The sequence below is a fragment of the Brachyhypopomus gauderio genome, chromosome 2 (genome assembly GCF_052324685.1).
Source record: "Brachyhypopomus gauderio isolate BG-103 chromosome 2, BGAUD_0.2, whole genome shotgun sequence".
Lineage (NCBI taxonomy): Eukaryota > Metazoa > Chordata > Actinopteri > Gymnotiformes > Hypopomidae > Brachyhypopomus > Brachyhypopomus gauderio.
Window position 1 is genome coordinate 7305379 of NC_135212.1, and position 19572 is coordinate 7324950.

Sequence of the window (19572 nt, forward strand, 5' to 3'; positions counted from 1 at the left end):
GAGGAGGAGTGAGGGTACGTGGTGGTGGGACAGGGGGAAGAAGAAGATGAGGAAGAGGAGGAGTGAGGGTACGTGGTGGTGGGACAGGGGGAAGAAGAAGATGAGGAAGAGGAGGAGTGAGGGTACGTGGTGGTGGGACAGGGGGAAGAAGAAGATGAGGAAGAGGAGGAGTGAGGGTACGTGGTGGTGGGACAGGAGGAAGAAGATGAGGAAGAGGAGGAGTGAGGGTACGTGGTGGTGGGACAGGGGGAAGAAGAAGATGAGGAAGAGGAGGAGTGAGGGTACGTGGTGGTGGGACAGGGGGAAGAAGAAGATGAGGAAGAGGAGGAGTGAGGGTACGTGGTGGTGGGACAGGGGGAAGAAGATGAGGAAGAGGAGGAGTGAGGGTACGTGGTGGTGGGACAGGAGGAAGAAGAAGATGAGGAAGAGGAGGAGTGAGGGTACGTGGTGGTGGGACAGGGGGAAGAAGATGAGGAAGAGGAGGAGTGAGGGTACGTGGTGGTGGGACAGGGGGAAGAAGAAGATGAGGAAGAGGAGGAGTGAGGGTAAGTGATGGTGGGACAGGGGGAAGAAGAAGATGAGGAAGAGGGGGAGTGAGGGTACGTGGTGGTGGGACAGGTGGAAGAAGAAGATGAGGAAGAGGGGGAGTGAGGGTACGTGGTGGTGGGACAGGGGGAAGAAGAAGATGATACTGTAAACCATCACCTCACAATGGCAGAGGCAGGTCGACAAGTTCAACGTGCCTCAGTCTATCGTCTCCTCCATCATTATTGACCAGCGGGCCACAGTGGATGTCCCAGGCCAGCGAGGGGGCAATCTGACTATGTGTGCTGCCATTTCTGAGAATGATGTGGCCACCCATATCCCCAGTCTTGGCCCATACAATACAGAGAAGCTCCTCTTTTTCCTGGATCGCCTTTACATCGATTTGATCCCTGAAAATGATAGAGGTCTCGTAGGGCCTCACTTACCACACCACATCATTGTATGGGACAATGTGAATTTCCACCATAGCCAACTCATCAGGGCTTGGTTTGCTACCCATCCAAGAATGCTCAAGGATTTCCTACCCCCTTACTCTCCTTTCCTCAATCCCATTGAAGAGTTTTTTCCCACTTGGAGATGGAGAGTGTATGACCATCATCCACAAGACCAGAGATCCCCAGCTCCATGTAATGGATGTTGCATGTGAAGGCCTTACAGGGAATCAGTGTAGGAGGTGGTTGCGACATTTCTACACTTGTTGCATTGCAAAGGAGATTACCGTAAGCCATAGTAAGAGACACTAAAGCAGAAATAATAAGAAGTGGAGTAAATGAATGAATGTCAACATTAACCCGTCTATAGGAAGCACAACGCATTAAGTGTCATCAAGCCTCAGTTTGGCCACAGTTTAAAGATGTATTGTCTTGTGGATGATGTTACAGGCGTCCACCTCAAGATGACCATCCAGCACATATGTGTTTGATGCATGGCATCGGAACGGTTAGCATGAAGTAAGCTTTGGCATAAATTAAGTCCGTTTGTAGTTGTGGATTTGGAGCGTAGAAAGCGAGATCTGTGTTAAAGTGGTGGTGTTATGAAGAGTGTTAACACGTATGTGAAGCATTCAGTTTTGTCAAAAGAAGCTTGAAAAATAATGAAAATGCCATAATTGCTGTATGATTTAGAGAAAATCCGGTTTGGGTTGAAAGGATTATTAGAGTGAATAAAGTTCATTTCTAAAATTCCTTAAATAAATTTACATAATCTAGGTCAAATGTCACTTCCATTGCTGTACCTTGAATTTCTAAATAGAAACTATATTTTCAAATAGAAAATTGTATGAGACTTGACATGTTAATTAGAAATTAAGGTCTATAATCTGATCTACAGAGTTTTTGTCTTTTTTTGGTATGTCAGTGTTAAAAATGTTCCTTGACTTTCATGGGCTGTTTGAGTCATTCTCTTGTCAGGCTGTAGAGCTGCTCGCTGACCTACACTCTGACTCTGGGTCTACTGAACCAACTGTAACCTTTCAGTTTGAGAGTGCAGTTTGAGACATTTCTGTCAGTGTTTACCTCGGCAAGGTGATGACAAAGTGAGTGTTTGAAACATGGCCAGAGAACTCACAACACCAGGGGACCAATGAGACCAGTTCTAAACAATTTTTTATAATTTTATGTGTGTAAACTGATGATTTTTAAGGAAAGTGAGAGTATGGTCGTGGTCAGGGCTTAATTTGAGCCGGATCCTGCCGGAACAGGATCCGGGAACTCTTTAACTCTTTAAGCGTGCGTTCCAGTAACTGTCTGCCTCGATCCGGTAACATTTTATGTTGTCCGCTGTTTGCGTTCCGGCATCGTTTGATTTACAAATTAAGCACTGGTCGTGGTCAACAGTGTACTACTATAACAAACTCCTTGTTTTATACAGCTGACATATTAATTAAGCCATTTTGATCTGTCCTGATACTCCTGCATTTACATTTATGGCATTTGGCAGATGCCCTTATCCAGAGCGACTTACATTTTTATACAAGTGAGCAATTGAGGGTTAAGGGCCTTGCTCAGGGGCACCTCAGTCATGGCCTCAGGTCTGGGAATCGAACCCACGACCCTCCAGTCACAAGACCAGTTCCCTAACCACCAGACCATGACTGCCCTGCGAACTGACTCCAGAAATGTGATCACTTCATCACTTCACCCACCCTTTGCAAACATGACTGCCTGCCCCTGATTTAAGTCCAGAGAAGAAGGAAAGACAGCCTTATTTAATTCTGGAGTGTGTCTCTATGATGGAAATGCATAATTGCAATTTGCAAAAGAAAGTTTTTTCATGGCACCCTCCCCTCCCCCAAGCGCAATAAACTAATGATTAAGCTTGCTCATCAATGTGTCTGTCATTGTTACTGATGTAAGGAGTTCTAGGGCTGGCAGGTGTAACTGTTACCGAAGTGACTGTTACCGACGTGACTGTAACTGGAGTAACTGGTCATTGCAATAGCTGACATTGCAGCTAGGAGGAGGTGTGGATGTCTCCACCAGCACTGCAGCTAGGAGGAGGTGTGGGCGTCTCCACCAGCACTGCAGCTAGGAGGAGGTGTGGGCGTCTCCACCAGCACTGCAGCTAGGAGGAGGTGTGGGCGTCTCCACCAGCACTGCAGCTAGGAGGAGGTGTGGGCGTCTCCACCAGCACTGCAGCTAGGAGGAGGTGTGGGCGTCTCCATCAGCACTGCAGCTAGGAGGAGGTGTGGGCGTCTCCATCAGCACTGCAGCTCTGAGGAGGTGTGGGTGTCTCCACCAGCACTGCAGCTAGGAGGAGGTGTGGGCGTCTCCACCAGCACTGCAGCTCTGAGGAGGTGTGGGCGTCTCCACCAGCACTGCAGCTCTGAGGAGGTGTGGGTGTCTCCACCAGCACTGCAGCTAGGAGGAGGTGTGGGCGTCTCCACCAGCACTGCAGCTAGGAGGAGGTGTGGGCGTCTCCACCAGCACTGCAGCTCTGAGGAGGTGTGGGCGTCTCCACCAGCACTGCAGCTAGGAGGAGGTGTGGGCGTCTCCACCAGCACTGCAGCTAGGAGGAGGTGTGGGCGTCTCCACCAGCACTGAGGTTGTCCTGCTTACACTGCAAGCGTTGAATTTTAAATGGATTTCAAGTTCTTCAGGGTGACTCTAAGCTGCACAAGGACTTGATATTTTAGTGTAGGTGTAATCTACTGATTGACTAATGCTAATTTTTTCAATGCTAACAAAACATCTTATGCACTGCAGTTTTAACACATTTTACTGTACAATATATTTTATGAACAAATGGTCAACAGACATATCCGAACAGCTTGCATCCCTTCAGAGATTTCCCCCCGTTACCTTAGCAACCTTATTGTTTTGGTCACTGACTCTTCCTCCCTGTCCTTCCCAACATGGCTTGACCAAGACTTCAGTGGGCCCAGTAGGAAAAGTCGCAAAAACTCATAGCACTGAAAAGAGTTACAAAAGGACTCCTAAAGACATGACGCTGTCCATCAGACCATAGTGGAGCTGATAGTCAGATGTTTGAAATGGAACGGTTGTTTGTCTCCTAGGAGCAGACGACCTGGGGAGATCAGTGCAGCAGCATGCGACAGGATCCTCACACGAGTGACAGAAGGAACCCCAGGGTGACAGCCAAGCAACTGCTGGTGTCTCTTACCATGAGCAACACACGATACCTGTGAACCTCACGGGATGTTACCACAACAAAGACACTGCTATCTTTAAACAAATATAAATATCTTCTCTGAATATCATCTCAAGTTTGTAAAGAACGCGGAGATGTTCCACAGTGCTGCAGGAACAATCTGTGAACAGATGATATGAAGGTTGACCCTTTTATAAAATGTACACAGGGTTATTTTTGGAGATCAATAACCAAAACCAAGCTCCAACTCTGAAAAACACTTCTACATACCTTCACTAAAACCAAACTCTAACTCCGTAAAACACAGCGTCACCAAAACCTAAAACCAAACTCCTGCTCTAAACTGTGAAGTACGGTGACGTGAACCTGCCCAGCTGAGATTACAGCGGATAAAATAAGTTCGTTACTAGTTGCTACATTAAAGGGTTTACAATCTTTTACCATTAAGGACATTAGAAGCTGAACGCGTCTGCTGACTGATCTACTGTTTTATGAGTGTTTTTAATCCAAATCTGAAAAACCTTTTTTTAGTCACTGAAACACTTTATTCGTCACTGAAAAAACGACCCCCATGTGTAGGTATAGGATATAGGCTTATTACAAAATAAAAATGCACATGTACACTGGAAACCACAGAAAGGTGGGTGACTAGAAGTCCCTCACAACACTAAGGTGAAGTGATTAAACGTGTCCTATAATTGTCCTTTATGCTTACGACCAGCACATAAGATTCGTCGGAATGCTACAAATATGTTCAGTTTGCTTTCAAAACGTCATTAAGTGTTCAACCGAATTTAATAACCATGTTCTTTGAAATGTGTATCAAACAATTCATTATAAATATGATAGTGGAAAAAAATTAATCGTGCTAACTAAACAAGCGCATTAAAAGCTGACACATGTGCGTGTTAATACAAACGCGCCAGGTTCCTGTAGGCATGGAGAACCCCCCCCTATAAACCTATTGGTCGTGGACTCGGCGCGCTTCTGTCCAGCTTCACTGGTGGAGCCGCAGTTCTGTTCGGGAAGTTGGCGTCTCGAGGTTCGGGCTTCACTCTCGCAGTGGCACTTCGACTCTGGAATTATGAACAAAGCTGGTCCAACCTGCACGCTCTTTTGAATCCTGTTCACACTGATTTGAGACCATGGAGTTCGGAACCCGTTTCCTCGTTTGGTTCCTCGTTTCGCAGGTATGGATAACACATTTCTGTGATAAAATTCGAGGGTATCGCTGCGTTTATTGCTTTCTTCGGGTCCCCGTGTATTGAGTGTTTCCTCATATATAACTTAGGCAATCACTTGCCTCATGCATTCGTTTTTAAATTGCCTGACGTGTGTAGTAATGACGTTTCTGTTTATCACAATTTTATTTAGAACTCATTTACAAACAGGCGTGAGTGAGTTAACTGAATGTCGTAAGAGGGACGCGCGTATTCAGAATAATGCTATGGATATATATTTACATAACGCCTAGATCTATAGTCATTAAAAAAGAACCCCTCTGCAGTTAGTGGATTCCGTGTGAATTTGGCCGTTCGCTGCGAGAAGGATCGGAAGCGAGGGGCTGTGTTCAATCACGAGCGGACTGTGTTTGCGGTCGCATCTATATTCCGCTCAGCTGCGAAGTTGAGCGGCGCTTTGGCTCCGTAGGCTGAACGTGTGTGCGCGCGCGACACATTCACACGGCGCGCGGACTTAGAGGCGCGAGCCGTTACACTTTGGACAGTTAATGGTCAATCAGCGAGCCAGAAATTATTTTTCAGTTTAGCCCTTTGCTCTACGGTTTCGTATATGGTTTCATATCATAAATATGAATAATGTTGATGGTTATTTAGGACATAATGTGGAGAATGCCCACCAGGTGCTTTACCCAAATCACACGCGAACGTCTACGGCTATATTGTTTGATATCCCGCTTTCCTTGAATGACGTTGATTTGTTTGCAATTTTATACTAATTTCATTGTATTCAGAGTTTTTGTCAGGCCTTCATTGTACACCAGATATATTTAATACTCATTATAAGTTAGTTTCATTACATACTAACTTGCACAACAGGTATTATGGCGCGTTGACCATAGCGCGTCACGTGGAGTACGCGGCTCACAGGCGCGCGCGCTGGACTCTTAATTGTCTGCGCGCGCTGGTTATGGCGCTGCAAAAGCTGGATTTATTGAGTTCATTCTGACAGAAGGAAATCACCTTTCATTGGCTGAGCACGCGCCATAAAACGCAGTGAACGGTAAAACCTCGCGCACAAGGCCTCTTTTTTATTTGTTCGACACTGGCCAATAGAAAGGCCGATAGAAAAACACATAAACAAAACACAACACTGCCGATCGATGCGCTGTTATAATCTCGGAGGTTCGGCTAAACGCGCTCTTAAACACGCCACTTCTACGCTATTGTGTGAGACGTGAGGTCCAGGGCGCCACATATTTACCACTTTAGATGAGCTCTTCAGTCTCACATTAACACATGGAGTTTTAAGATGCTACCTGTTCCGATAGGAGCTCGTGACTGCAATAGATTCCCTTAAAGAGTCACTTAATAGTCGTTAAAATAAAATAGAGCTCTTTTTGCCAAACACTTCCTACACGTAAGCACAAGGCGACACACTGAACTTTTCCTAGAAGAGCCATAATTTTCCAACAGCCCGTAAGCTTGAGGTCAGACTGGACGCACAAAGTCGGCAAGAGTTTGTGTTTCCTCTCTCCCCTGAAACGACTAACGGACTCTGTAGTTCTTAATAGAATCCAGATCTCCTGGACGTTGGCCCCACGTTCTACCTGGACAGAGGTGCACATTTCTCCATTTTCCCGTTCGCCCTGTGTGTGATCAAGTGGAAAAGATCTTATTTATAGGCGTGCCGGTAGGGCGCCAATTTCCCCTCGCGTGCCAGCTGCTCTGAATTCCCGCGACTATAAATCCTCGTTTTCAAAACGGACGCTAAGCAGCCCAGTCGCGGCGATGATTCAGAATAAGCACAGCCGCGAGGCGCGCGCCCCCCCCTCTCTCTCTTTCCCCTAGGTACTGGTCTGTTGCTTTTTTATTTTATTTACTTATCTATTATTCCTCAACGGACTCAGCACAGCGATGGCCGGTTCTTGGAAATAGAAAAGTAAAACAGAAATAGAAAGGGGTAAAAGTAATCCGCAGTAGGACGGGAGTCCCTGCTATAGGGTGAGGGACAGAGCCACGGTTTCTTCTTTTAATAGATCAGTCATCAACAGTCAAGAGCTCTAACACCTTTGTGAGGAGAGAGAAGAACTGTTTTAGTAAATGAAGTGATAAAGGCTGTAGGTTATTAGTTCGGGGGGCGAATGCGAGTTGTGCTGCTGCAGTAGGTCCAGAACCACACACATTCTACAAGCATGTAGAGAACTCCATGTTCCCCTCTCCACAGACCCACCACACACTCTCTCTCACACACACACACACATACATACATACACACAGAACACCATGTTCCCCTCTCCACAGACCATCCACACACACACACACACACACACACACACACACACACACACACACACACACACACACACACACACACACGCACATCTATGGATACATACTCATACACATGCACGCACATACATACACACACACACACACACACACATACACACACACACAGAAGGACTCTGTTCAGACTGATATACTCTTCCTGTAAATGAGGCAGAGGCAGACAGTGTCACCTGGGAGTTGTCACTAAGGTCCCAGTATGAAGACACCTATGACCTTAATGACACAGACAGACGTGTGTGTGCTTCTCTCTGACGTCTTCTTCTCTGCCTTCTACCTGCAGTATTGTGTGCTTCTATAAAGCTTGGAGCAGTTAGACTTTAATTTTTCCTATAAGGAGACCAAACATACAAATACACAAACACATAAACAAGCATTAACTTTGCAAATGAGCAATGCCATTGCATATCCGCATGCACGCCCCCTCTGCCCCCTCTGCCCCTCTGCCCCCTTTGCCCCCTCTGCCCCTCTGCCCCTCAGCCCCCTCTGCCCCACTGCCCCCTCTGCCCCTCTGCCCCCTTTGCCCCCTCTGCCCCTCAGCCCCCTCTGCCCCTCTGCCCCCTTTGCCCCTCTGCCCCCTCTGCCCCACTGCCCCCTCTGCAGAAGGCATGGCCTTGTAGATTTTCTTGGTACAAATATCCTGACTCCCCCACCTCCCACAACTTCTGAGTTTGGTGTTTGGAGAAAGCTGTTCATACCAGCTAGAAAACCATCATGCTGGTGATGGAGCACAGCAAGGAAAGTGTGTGCATGTGTTTGGGTAAGTGCATGAGTGTATGTGTGTGGATATAGGTGGGTGTGTGGGTATAGGTGGGCAGGTGTGTGGGTGTAGGTGGGTTTTAGTCTGGGTGTTGCTGTTGGTATATATGGGTGTGTGTTGGCTCCAGGAGTGATTATGGAATGTGGGTGGGTTGTGTTTGGGTTAAGCTTGCTGGCCCTTAGACTAGTTCCAGAGGAGATGAGTCTGTTTTGTTTGTGTGCGTGTGTATTTGTGCTGCTGGTTACGCAGTTGTAAACACAGAGACTCAGTGGATCTGTAGATCTTAAAGAGGGAGACAGATGTGGAGAGCATGTAACATCTGGTGATCATCTGGACCATGCTCATGTCATGTACATGGGCATAAATAATTTACGTAAATAATAAGATAAAAGGTACTTACATCATCTCTCTCTCTCTCTCTCTCTCTCTCTCTCTCTCTCTCTCTCTCTCTCTCCGTGTAAATGACACCCGAGTCCTGCTGAGTCCAGCTCTCTGTCCGTCCCCAGGTGACTGCTTCAGTGGTCGGCTGTAATGGACTTTCCTCGGTTCAGGCAGGTTCCGACCTTGAAGGGTGACTCATGCGTTCATGCTTCCCTCACACTTAGAGTCTGTTAGATGGATCCAACTCCCCAGAGGCTGCGAGAGTGTCACGTGTGCTGGATGAGTACAAGGTTTTGTTTTTTTTTGGCTCACGTCACCCCTCACAGGTCCTCTCCTGGGAGAAGCCTCCCTCCTGCAGCTGTAGCCCTGCCTCTCCTGGGAGGAGCCTCCCTCCTGCAGCTGTAGCCCCGCCTCTCCTGGGAGGAGCCTCCCTCCTGCAGCTGTAGCCCCGCCTCTCCTGGGAAGAGCCTCCCTCCTGCAGCTGTAGCCCCGCCTCTCCTGGGAGGAGCCTCCCTCCTGCAGCTGTAGCCCCGCCTCTCCTGGGCTGGGAGGAGCCTCCCTCCTGCAGCTGTAGCCCCGCCTCTCCTGGGCTGGAAGGAGCCTCCCTCCTGCAGCTGTAGCCCCGCCTCTCCTGGGCTGGGAGGAGCCTCCCTCCTGCAGCTGTAGCCCCGCCTCTCCTGGGCTGGGAGGAGCCTCCCTCCTGCAGCTGTTGCCCCGCCTCTCCTGGGCTGGAGACTATGCACATATCAGCTTAATTAACCGGAAGACTGTTGGATCTAAATTCATTAAGTGTAACCGACTGAACAAGTGAATGTCTCGGGAAAATGAAATGAAATCATGTTTGTGTTCTCGCTTGGTGGAGGTGGGAGTGTGTTGTTTGAAAGAGTGTTGGTCATGTGTGTGTGTGCGCGTGTGTAGCACTGTGTCCAGAGAGGGGTTGCTCCACCATACTAATAAAAATGTCTTTTTGTGTGAATGTCATTGTTTTTGCCCCTCTGGCTGTTGTTGCCAACCTGTCTGTCCATCCCTCCCTGTCCATCTTTCTCATCATTGTCTGTTTGCATCGTTCAACCTTTAGACAGACACATAATTTCCGGGAAACGTGCAACCCACAGTTCAGCCATACATGGTCCATCCAGAAAGGCCACACCAAGTTCTGTCTGTCTTCCATGTTCTCTTTCTCCATGTTTCTCTTTCTTTTTCTCTCTCTCACCATATCTGTCTCCTTCCGGTCTCTCATTCACTTGCTTCTCAGAGTATTTCTGGTCTTCCTCCAGAGTTCTCTGCAAAAGAACGCAGTCATCCTCACTCAGACCCTAGTTCTGCGATAACGGCAGTGACTCATATTTGTAAATATGGATAACTCTAGCTGTAGCACTGTGCTTGCTATTCAGCAGATCCTGATTAAGTCTGTATTTAGCTCTCTCTCTCTCTCTCTCTCTCTGTGTGTGTGTGTATATGTGTGTGTGTGGGTTTGTGATTTGGTAAGACAGCACCTCTGGTGCCAGAGGCGATTTTGGGATTGCTATCTGAGACACTCTGAGACAGCTTCTCTTTCTCTCCCTCCATCTCTCTCTCTCTCTTTGTTTCTCTCTACATCTCTCTCCTTCCATCTCTCTGTCTGAGTTTGATTTGACTGTGAATGGAGGTAATCATCATGGTGAGCTGGGTGCATGTTTACTCTTACATGCTTATCCTGCTCCTTCCCCCTGAGGGGTGATATGGGGCAAGAGAATGCCAGGTTGGGGCTTGGTGATACTTCATGGAGGGGGGGGGGGGCACTCTTCTCTCCTGTCGAGCTGTGTGTGTGACAGGGACTGTGAGGTAGGACTCATGACAGGCCAAGTGAGAAGTGAGATCTTACATCCCTTATTCATGATGACTCCATCCTAGTGTTCCTGCTGAACACCGGGGTCCACACACCACTGCGTAGACTCGCTGTCCTGCGCCAGTCGGACAAACTCACTCTCATGCTCCAGGAACAGGTGACACAAGCACTGTCCATTGGAAGTGGCGCTGCAGACCGAGGGCTCATGCTGAGACGTGGAGACATTCCAGCTTTGCTGGTGCAGCCCGGTGCTTACAGTGTGGAAATCGATTTCCAGTTCAGCTCAGGCCGGAAAACAGCAGGCTCACCTGAGCGTAATCCTAGACACCGTGTTCGGCAAATCGTCCCGGAGTGCAGTGTTCCTTCGTCTCTCCGTGTCTTATCCAGCTCGTAGTCTCACCCCCATAAGTCCTGGGCAGAGGGCATGTTTGCTCACAGCCGAGCAATGTTTCTCTAACCGGCGCTCTGCGCCGGCCAGGGTGGTGTCTGCCAGCCGAGGTGTGAGGCTCCCTTCACTGCTGTTTCTTCCTCTGCCTTTAATTCGCTCTGATCACCAACACGTCTCTAGGACCAAGTGTCACATGTGAAAATGGTCGAATCAATCATTGCCAAATGCCCCCACCACCCCTCCCACCTGCACTTCCCACTCCTACCACCTAGATGGCGACATAGTGCCAAAGATTATTTTGAAGCGTAAAAGCATTTAAAAGGCTGTACGTCAGTTCGTGCGTAGAACTGTGCTTTCCAACAACCGTGCTTTCCAATTTGTAAAGAACAGATTGCAGAATAAATCCATAATTTTGTTTCTGAAAGGATGTGCAACATTGTTTGACTGTGAAAAGTCAACAGGGTATGGTGGAGATGCAGGTGGACATGGAGGAGGAGGTGGAGGAGGTGGAGAAGGTGGATGTAAAGGTGGAGATGGTGGAGGAGACCACACCATTGTTCTCTCACAGAGCAGGAAACCCAGCAGTGTTCCTGCAGATGCCAGGAGCCTTTCCCATCACTGCCTGTTCACTCTTGTGTGTCCGCGGCAGCCCAGAGGTGAGCTGGCTGAGTGCCAGCACCACTTTAATTCAATAAGTAAGTTCAGAGGCTTCGCTATTGATCACACCAGCAGTCTCACTACTTGCGAAAAAATTAAAATAAAAACATTTTATTGTTTTTGGCACTGCATCTTAGCATTGAATAAGTTGTAGCGAATTAAAGCCAAAATAGATTTTCTTCATCAACTAACATCAATGTTAGTTACATTATTATATGATTATGATTATTATAATACCAAACACTCAGTAATAGTTGTACATTGTGGAGGGCGTGGTTGTGGCAGGTCTGTTTTGAGGACATATTTATTATAATCATTAGGGAATGGGAATAATCTTGCATTCTTTGTTCCTGCGTCCTGTGGAGAGGGGAAGACTGAGTCTGAGTCTCTGATAACACTGCTTAACAATTACTTTGACCTATATATAAAAAGCCCTGTTTTTATGTATACTTGCATGTTGGCAGCATTCATGGCAGCATTATTTATGAATAGCTACTGTTACTTATTATACACTTTTAATGCTCTGCCACTTAAATACCAAGGCTGACAAAAACTTTAAGAGTATGTAACAGAGAGTACTTGGAGAGTATCTAACATAGTGTTAGTGTCTTAGATCTATGCTGTGTCTTAGATCTATGCCCATAGCACTATACCCACAGCACTACGCTCACAGCACTAAACCCATAGCACTACGCCCGCAGCACTACGCCCGCAGCACTACGCCCGCAGCACTACGCCCGCAGCACTACGCTCGCAGCACTAAGCCCGCAGCACTAAGCCCACAGCACTAAGCCCACAGCACTAAGCCCAAAGCACTAAACCTACAGGAATAACCCCATAGCACCAAGCCCACAGCACTAGGCACACAGCATTAAACCCACAGCACTAAGCCTCCAATAAACACGGATTCCTCTTTTGAAGTGCCATGTATATTTCTGAGCACAGGTGAATCCACAACGCTGCAGCACCCTGTCTGCTGAGCTCTGAACACAAGAGCAACACAGCATGATGCTGAAGCAGCCGGGCGCACATCTGATCAGCCAGTGCACGATGGATCTGCTGGAGCATTGCTCACCTTTACCTGGGGGGGGGGGGGGGGGGGGGTATTGTTGTGGAGGAAGAATGTTTCTGAACTGGCCTGAAATTATTGTACATGAAATCTGCATGTGTGCAGCCAGGATGTCAAGCATCTTGAGTAGTGTTTGAAGTTTCAGTAGAGCGACGGGGAGTGTGACTGTGTGCACAGCCCCTACTCCCCCCCCCGCTGTAAGACACCGGGACGGCAGATGCTGTCAGAATCGCCATGTTAGTGAGCGATGCGTGGGTTTGGAGCATCGCATTAATACTCAACTTCAAAGGCGGTGGTTGAAGAGGTGACCCAAGAAGCAAAGTTCAGGTTATTTTGAAACAAGGTGGTGATTCTGGTTTAGAGTGGTGGAATATCCAGGTTTTGTGTGCTTCATGGTTCTCTCTGTAGTTCTGTGTTGGTTTCATTAATACAATGTTGTCTTCATAAAGAAGAGTTGAAGATCTGCAGGGTATGTTTGGAGAGGGATGGAGATGGGTAATAGAGTCTTCAAGCAGCCCTAGCAGTTCTGCTGTAATGAATAAAACAGTATCAGTGTCTTATAAATATATCTGGGTGTGAACAGATATCCAATGATAATCTGAAACACTTAGGTTCTTATTTTGGTATTGATTAACATGTTCCTCTACTTCTATCTCTCTTTCTCCATCTCCTCTCTTTCTCCCTCTCTCTCTCTCTCTCTCTCTCTCACACACACACACACACACACACACACACACACACACACACACACACACACACACACACACACACACACACACACACACACACACACACACACACACAGACTCAAATGTAAACCACAACAGGTGTGACTATGCCTTTTCAGGCCAGTTCTTTTGGTGTGGATGGTGCAGAGCGGACAGGGCTCTGGTCAGGAAATATTTATGGTGCCAGAGGTAGTGTTCCTGTAGTGTTCCTGTAGTGTTCCTGTAGTGTTCCTGTAGTGTTCCTGTAGTGTTCCTGTGGTGTTCGTGTGGTGTTCGTGTGGTGTTCATGAGGAGTGAACCTGTAACATCTGTGGCATACCCTGCACACACAGACATGCCTGTGAGTCATCCAGACAGGTCTGTGAGTCATCCAGACAGGTCTGTGAGTCATCCAGACAGGTCTGTGAGTCACCCAGACAGGTCTGTGAGTCACCCAGACAGGTCTGTGAGTCACCCAGACAGGTCTGTGAGTCACCCAGACAGGTCTGTGAGTCACCCAGACAGACCTGTGAGTCACCCAGAAAGGCCCGTGTGTCACCCAGAAAGGCCCATGACTCACCCAGACAGGTCTGTGTGTCACCCAGCCCAGCCGGTTAGCGCCTTTCCATCCAGACGACTGTATTCTCCACATACCTTCCTTTCTCCTTCAGCATGTGTGACTGACGTACCAGCAGTGACTGATTATCTCCTCACACAGCAGCTGTTTCACGAGGGCTGATTTGGCATGTCAGAGCAGTAATGGAACACAAAACAGACACAGACAAGACGCTTTCACTCACATCTTTTCCACATTTGGCTTCCATATTTTTACGCCAGAGGGATTGTTTACTAAATGAAACACACATAGGGCTGTGAGTGAATAAGATGCCTAGCCTTCACAATACATCACAATAAATAATTACATCACAATTCATTATTACATCACAATATGTCTTTATATTGCAATACATCATTACATCAAATTGTCATTACATCGCAATTTGTCATTGCATTACAATATGTCATTACATCACAATTCATCATTACATCACAATATGTCATTACATTGCAATTTGTCATTACATGCAAATTCCTCTCTGAAGACTGCCTAATTTTGCATGATACAAGCAGATGTGAATTCCTTTGGCATAACTGAAACTGACGTCATAATTGCATGGTTGCTGAATTAGGCTTTACCCACACATTTTTCTTTTTTCCGCTCTGTGATTGTGTGTTTATTCATGAACCCTGTTCCAGGTTTTCATGTTAGAGTCTGATTCTGTAGGGCTCTTTCAGTATAGCAGCCAGAGAGTATGGCTGTGATTTAAGGGGTCGTGGGCTGATCATCCCTGCCTTGAAGCCTTGTACTGAACCCTGGTCCAGAATGTATAAACCAATCTCTGGTTTCTTTACAAATGATAGCATCAGTTTGCTCCAGTATGTAGATCTTCCCACAGTAGAATGACCAGGTGCTGTATGACCTTGGTCAGTGACCAGTGTTTGACAGCACAATGAGTTGTACTGTGGTTCAGCTGTTTGAACATGGTGGGACTTCTCACACCAACCTAGAAAAGATTTGTTAGCCACAGTGAGTCGTGACAAGCCTGCCCTGTCTGGCATAAAATAGATGCTTGTTTCCCTTGTTACAAAATAGTGGCTTCAGAAAAAGCCTCAGCTGTTACCTTCTGCCTTTTAAAGAATACTGACAATGTGTCCGCCTTTTTCCAGCAGTTACACTGTTCTATTAGTCCAACACATCAGACCATCTCTGTTGCATTGTTTTATTAGTCTTCCACATCAGACTGTAACTGTTACACTATTGTATCAATCCCCCACATCAGACCGTAACTGTTACACTGTTGTATCAGTCCCCCACATCAGACCGTAACTGTTACACTGTTGTATCAGTCCCCCACATCAGACCATAACTGTTACATTGTGTCAATACCCCACATCAGATCATCCATTTTACATTGTTTTATTAGTCTCCCACATCAGACTGTAACTGTTACACTATTGTATCAATCCCCCACATCAGACTGTAACTGTTACACTGTAGTATCAATCCCCCACATCGGACCGTAACTGTTACATTGTTCTATCAGTCCCCCACATCAGACCATCCCTGCTACATTTCTATTAGTCCTTCACATTTCTTACATTACATCTCACTTTTTGCTACTATTTGGTAAATAAGGACTATGGTACTATGGTGTTCGCCATGCAGTGTTGTTTGACAATTTGAGGCAATATCCTGTTGTGATGCTTTGCATCCAGTATATATTTTGTAATCTCGAATGTTCTGTGCACACTGCAGCCTGGTTGCCTGACTGTGGCAGAAACAGGTGTTGTTAAACATGGTCCAGGTGAGAGGCTATTTCTACATGTGGTGTAGTCACATCTTAAGGTCACATGGTCTTTGGTAATGTGTTTTCCTGCCTTTAATTCACCCTTGTTCTCCACTTTCTGTTCTTAATGACCTCTCTAACACGCCGAATGTATCGCTCACAGTCTCAAGTGTTTTCATTAAACACTGAACAGTTCACACCGATGGCAGGAAACCTTCCTCCCTATACCCTTTATCATCCTCAGCTGGTCCTCCCCTATACCCTTCATCATCCTCAGCTGGTCCTCCCCTATACCCTTCATCATCTTCGGTTCTCCTGAAGGTCAAGGGCCTGGCAGCTATAATCACTCTTTTCATCCCTTTCTTCCCTCTCCGTTTCACTCTCTTGGAGCACAAGTACCATAAAAGGGAAGTCAACATTTTTTTCCTTCTTGTGAGAGAAGGAGAGTGAAAGAGAGAGAGAGAGAGAGAGAGAGAGAGAGAGAGAGAGAGAGAGAGAGACTGAGAGAGAGAGAGACGGAGAGAGAGAGACGTGGAGACAGGTTAAGCATAGGGGGGAGTAATTCTTTGTTGTGGATGCCCAGAGGTGATAGCCATATGGATGGATCAGAGAGCTCAGCTGAGAAGCTGCAATGGGCACTGACAGGCTCATCTCTCAGCCTGGGGTTTACCCATCATCCTCCAGTGCAGGCCAGTACACGCCCCATTCTGGAACCAATGAATATTTATACTCCCAACAATGGGTGAGATTGATGTACAGTGTCTTTCTCTCACTCTGTTTTGAGGCTTGGCGATCCTGCTGTAGAGAAGTAATGAGGCAGCCCCTAGTAACCACTGCTGCAAATCGCACTCAGCTCGTTTACACACCAGAGCTGGAGGCGAGCATACAAGCAGCAGGATTTAAATACATTACCCAGCAGCCCCTTTCAACCTGAGAACATGCCTACAATTTACCAATATCACTCTCAGCCAAGCTTTGAGATTCTGACATTTCTGATTTGAAGGCCATTTGTGCTGGTAAATGATTAAATAAAAGCTACAGAAGTTCAGGTAAAAGAATGACCCACACATTACTAGAAGTCATCTCTAATTTAATACTGCTTCATTTTGTTATTTATTCCAAAAGCAATTTTCCTCACTATTTACCTCATCAAATGTTGTGAGCTGGCATAGAGATTACATCATTTCCACACAGCATACAACAGAAACCTATGCGATTAGTTATACCCATCATACCACAAACAGACACCTCTGGGATTAGCTATACCCATCATACCACAAACAGACACCTCTGGGATTAGCTATACCCATCATACCACAAACAGGCACCTCTGGGGTTAGCTATACCCATCATACCACAAACAGGCACCTCTGGGATTAGCTATACCCATCATACCACAAACAGGCACCTCTGGGATTAGCTATACCCATCATACCACAAACAGGCACCTCTGGGATTAGCTATACTCATCATACCATAAACAGGCACCTCTGGGATTAGCTATACCCATCATACCACAGACAGGCACCTGTGGGATTAGCTATATCCATCATACCACAAACAGGCACCTCTGGGATTAGCTGTACCCATCATACCACAACCTGCCACCTCTGGGATTAGCTGTACCCATCATACCACAAACAGGCACCTCTGAGATTAGCTGTACCCATCATACCACAAACGGGCACCTCTGGGATTTGCTGTACCCCTCATACCACAAACAGGCACCTCTGGGATTAGCTGTACCCATCATACCACAAACAGGTGCATCTGGGAAGGCGTCCAATTTCAAAATGAGGACAATTCCAAGATCTGTGTCTCTCCCTGTAATTAGGTTGTCATATGGTCTTTACATTCATTATCTTTGTCTGTCTGTCTCTGTTACATAAATTTAAGCTTCCTTCACCCAGCAGTGTGGTGAGTGTTCAGTGTTTATGGAGGTGTTTGTTCTGCACAGACAGAGAGGAAGAAATATATCCTGGCTGGCAAGCTCTCCTCTCTCCCCTACTTAAGGAGTTTCAGAAAGTGTCAGACCAACCACACAGATATAGGACAGCATATCTTAAACTACCCTATTGCCTTATAATTAGTGAATCAAAACAAACTTTTTTGATCTAAATGAAATCGGAACTCGTGTTCACAGTGTAAGTTCTACTCTTTGTAAACTTTTTTTCCATGTGGCAATTAAATTTGAGAAAAAAAAATGAATTAACAAAATGAAAAGAATGAATTCATGTCCTTTGAGGTCCTTGAAAGATATGTTAGTGGTGCATGTAAGACAGTCACTGAAATATGGTCAGGAAAAACAATCAAACAAACAATATGATTAATTTCTATATTACTATTGTTGTATATTACTATCATTCTTCTACATTGCTCTTATCCTGGACCCTTAGATACAGTAAATCTATACCACCTATCTATTATATCTATTGTATTTTCTCTGCTATTGTAGTTTCTCTGTTTCTCTGTTAAAATTTAAATAGTGGCAGCAGCTTTGTTGTAGTGGTTGTGTTGTTATAGTGGTTGTGTTGTAGATGTTGTGTTGTAGTGGTTGTGTTGTTGTAGAGGTAGTGTTGTAATGGTTGTGTTGTAATGGTTGTGTTGTAATGGTTGTGTTGTAATGATTGTGTTGTAATGTCTGTGTTGTAATGTCTGTGTTGTAGAGGTTGTGTTGTGATGTTTGTGTTGTATGTAATGTGCTGTAGAGGTTGTGTTGTAGTGGTTGTGTTGTAATTGTTGTGCTGTAGAGGTTGTGTTGTAATGGTTGTGTTGTAATGTCTATGTTGGAGAAGTTGTGTTGTAATGTCTGTGTTGTATTGTTGTAGATGCAGCTGAGACACTCTGTCCATGTTACGCAACCCCAGATTTATTAGCCACACATCCCGTGCTGCCTTTAGTGAATAAATAATTGTTCTTCCCATTTCTCCATCAGCCACTGTTTGATATTCTTCTCCTGTCACTTTTATTTATATATTTATGTTAATAGAGTGTGTGGAGTGCAGGACTAATAGCACACTACAAGGGGGGGGGATTCACAAACCATCCTTGTTTTGCAGTGTAGGTGCAGGAGCACATAAAGGCCGTCTGGTGGGTGCGGGGGTGGAGGAGGGGGTGGTGGTCACACTCTCATTAGACACAGAATGAGGAGACACAGAGAGTGTGACTGGTAAACCCAGGCCAGCATATGAAGACAGGAGGGGAAGGGTTTGATCCTGCCTGTCACCTCACTCAGCATTCCTCGTATCCAGTAAGACTTGTGAAGCAGTTATCACTACTTGGTGGAGCAGTGAGCGTTTTCTCACTATTAGTAACACTGATTGTTATGCTATGAAGCTTTTCAGTAATACAAGTCACAGCACTTAGTTTGACAGTGAAATTAGTGTGGATCTGTTTTGGATAACTGAAAAATGAACATAGAAAATTGTGCCTAGTGTTTTGTGTGTGTGTGTTTGTATGAAGAGAGACCGATACGGAAGACAGAGTAGTGTGGATCAGTGTGGAGTGGTTTGGAGTGTGTAGAGCACAGCAGGTGGTCTAATCCAACCCCTAAAAGCATGGAAGGTGCTTTACAGAGGAGTTGAAGCACATACCACGGGCGGCTAAACCGTATCCAGGAGTTCTGCAGAGGAGTTCAGGTGAAGAGTTGTACCCAGGGGTTCTGCCCAGGAGTTCCATCCAGAAGTTCTGTGCAGCACTTCTGTTCAGGACGTCTGTGCAGGACGTCTGTGCAGGACTTCGGTCCAGGAGTT

The 19572-nt window shown here is 46.3% G+C and overlaps 1 protein-coding gene across 1 annotated transcript in view; it reads left to right on the top strand.

Annotated features, from left to right (window-relative positions):
- Positions 1-5145: 5145 nt before the first annotated feature.
- Positions 5146-19572, top strand: part of cdh13 (cadherin 13, H-cadherin (heart)) — a 276068-nt gene continuing 261641 nt past the window's right edge. Inside the window, exon 1 of the mRNA XM_076985430.1 lies at positions 5146-5345. Coding sequence (XP_076841545.1) covers positions 5301-5345 — 45 coding nt within the window. The 5' untranslated portion in view covers positions 5146-5300. The remainder of the gene's footprint in view (positions 5346-19572) is intronic.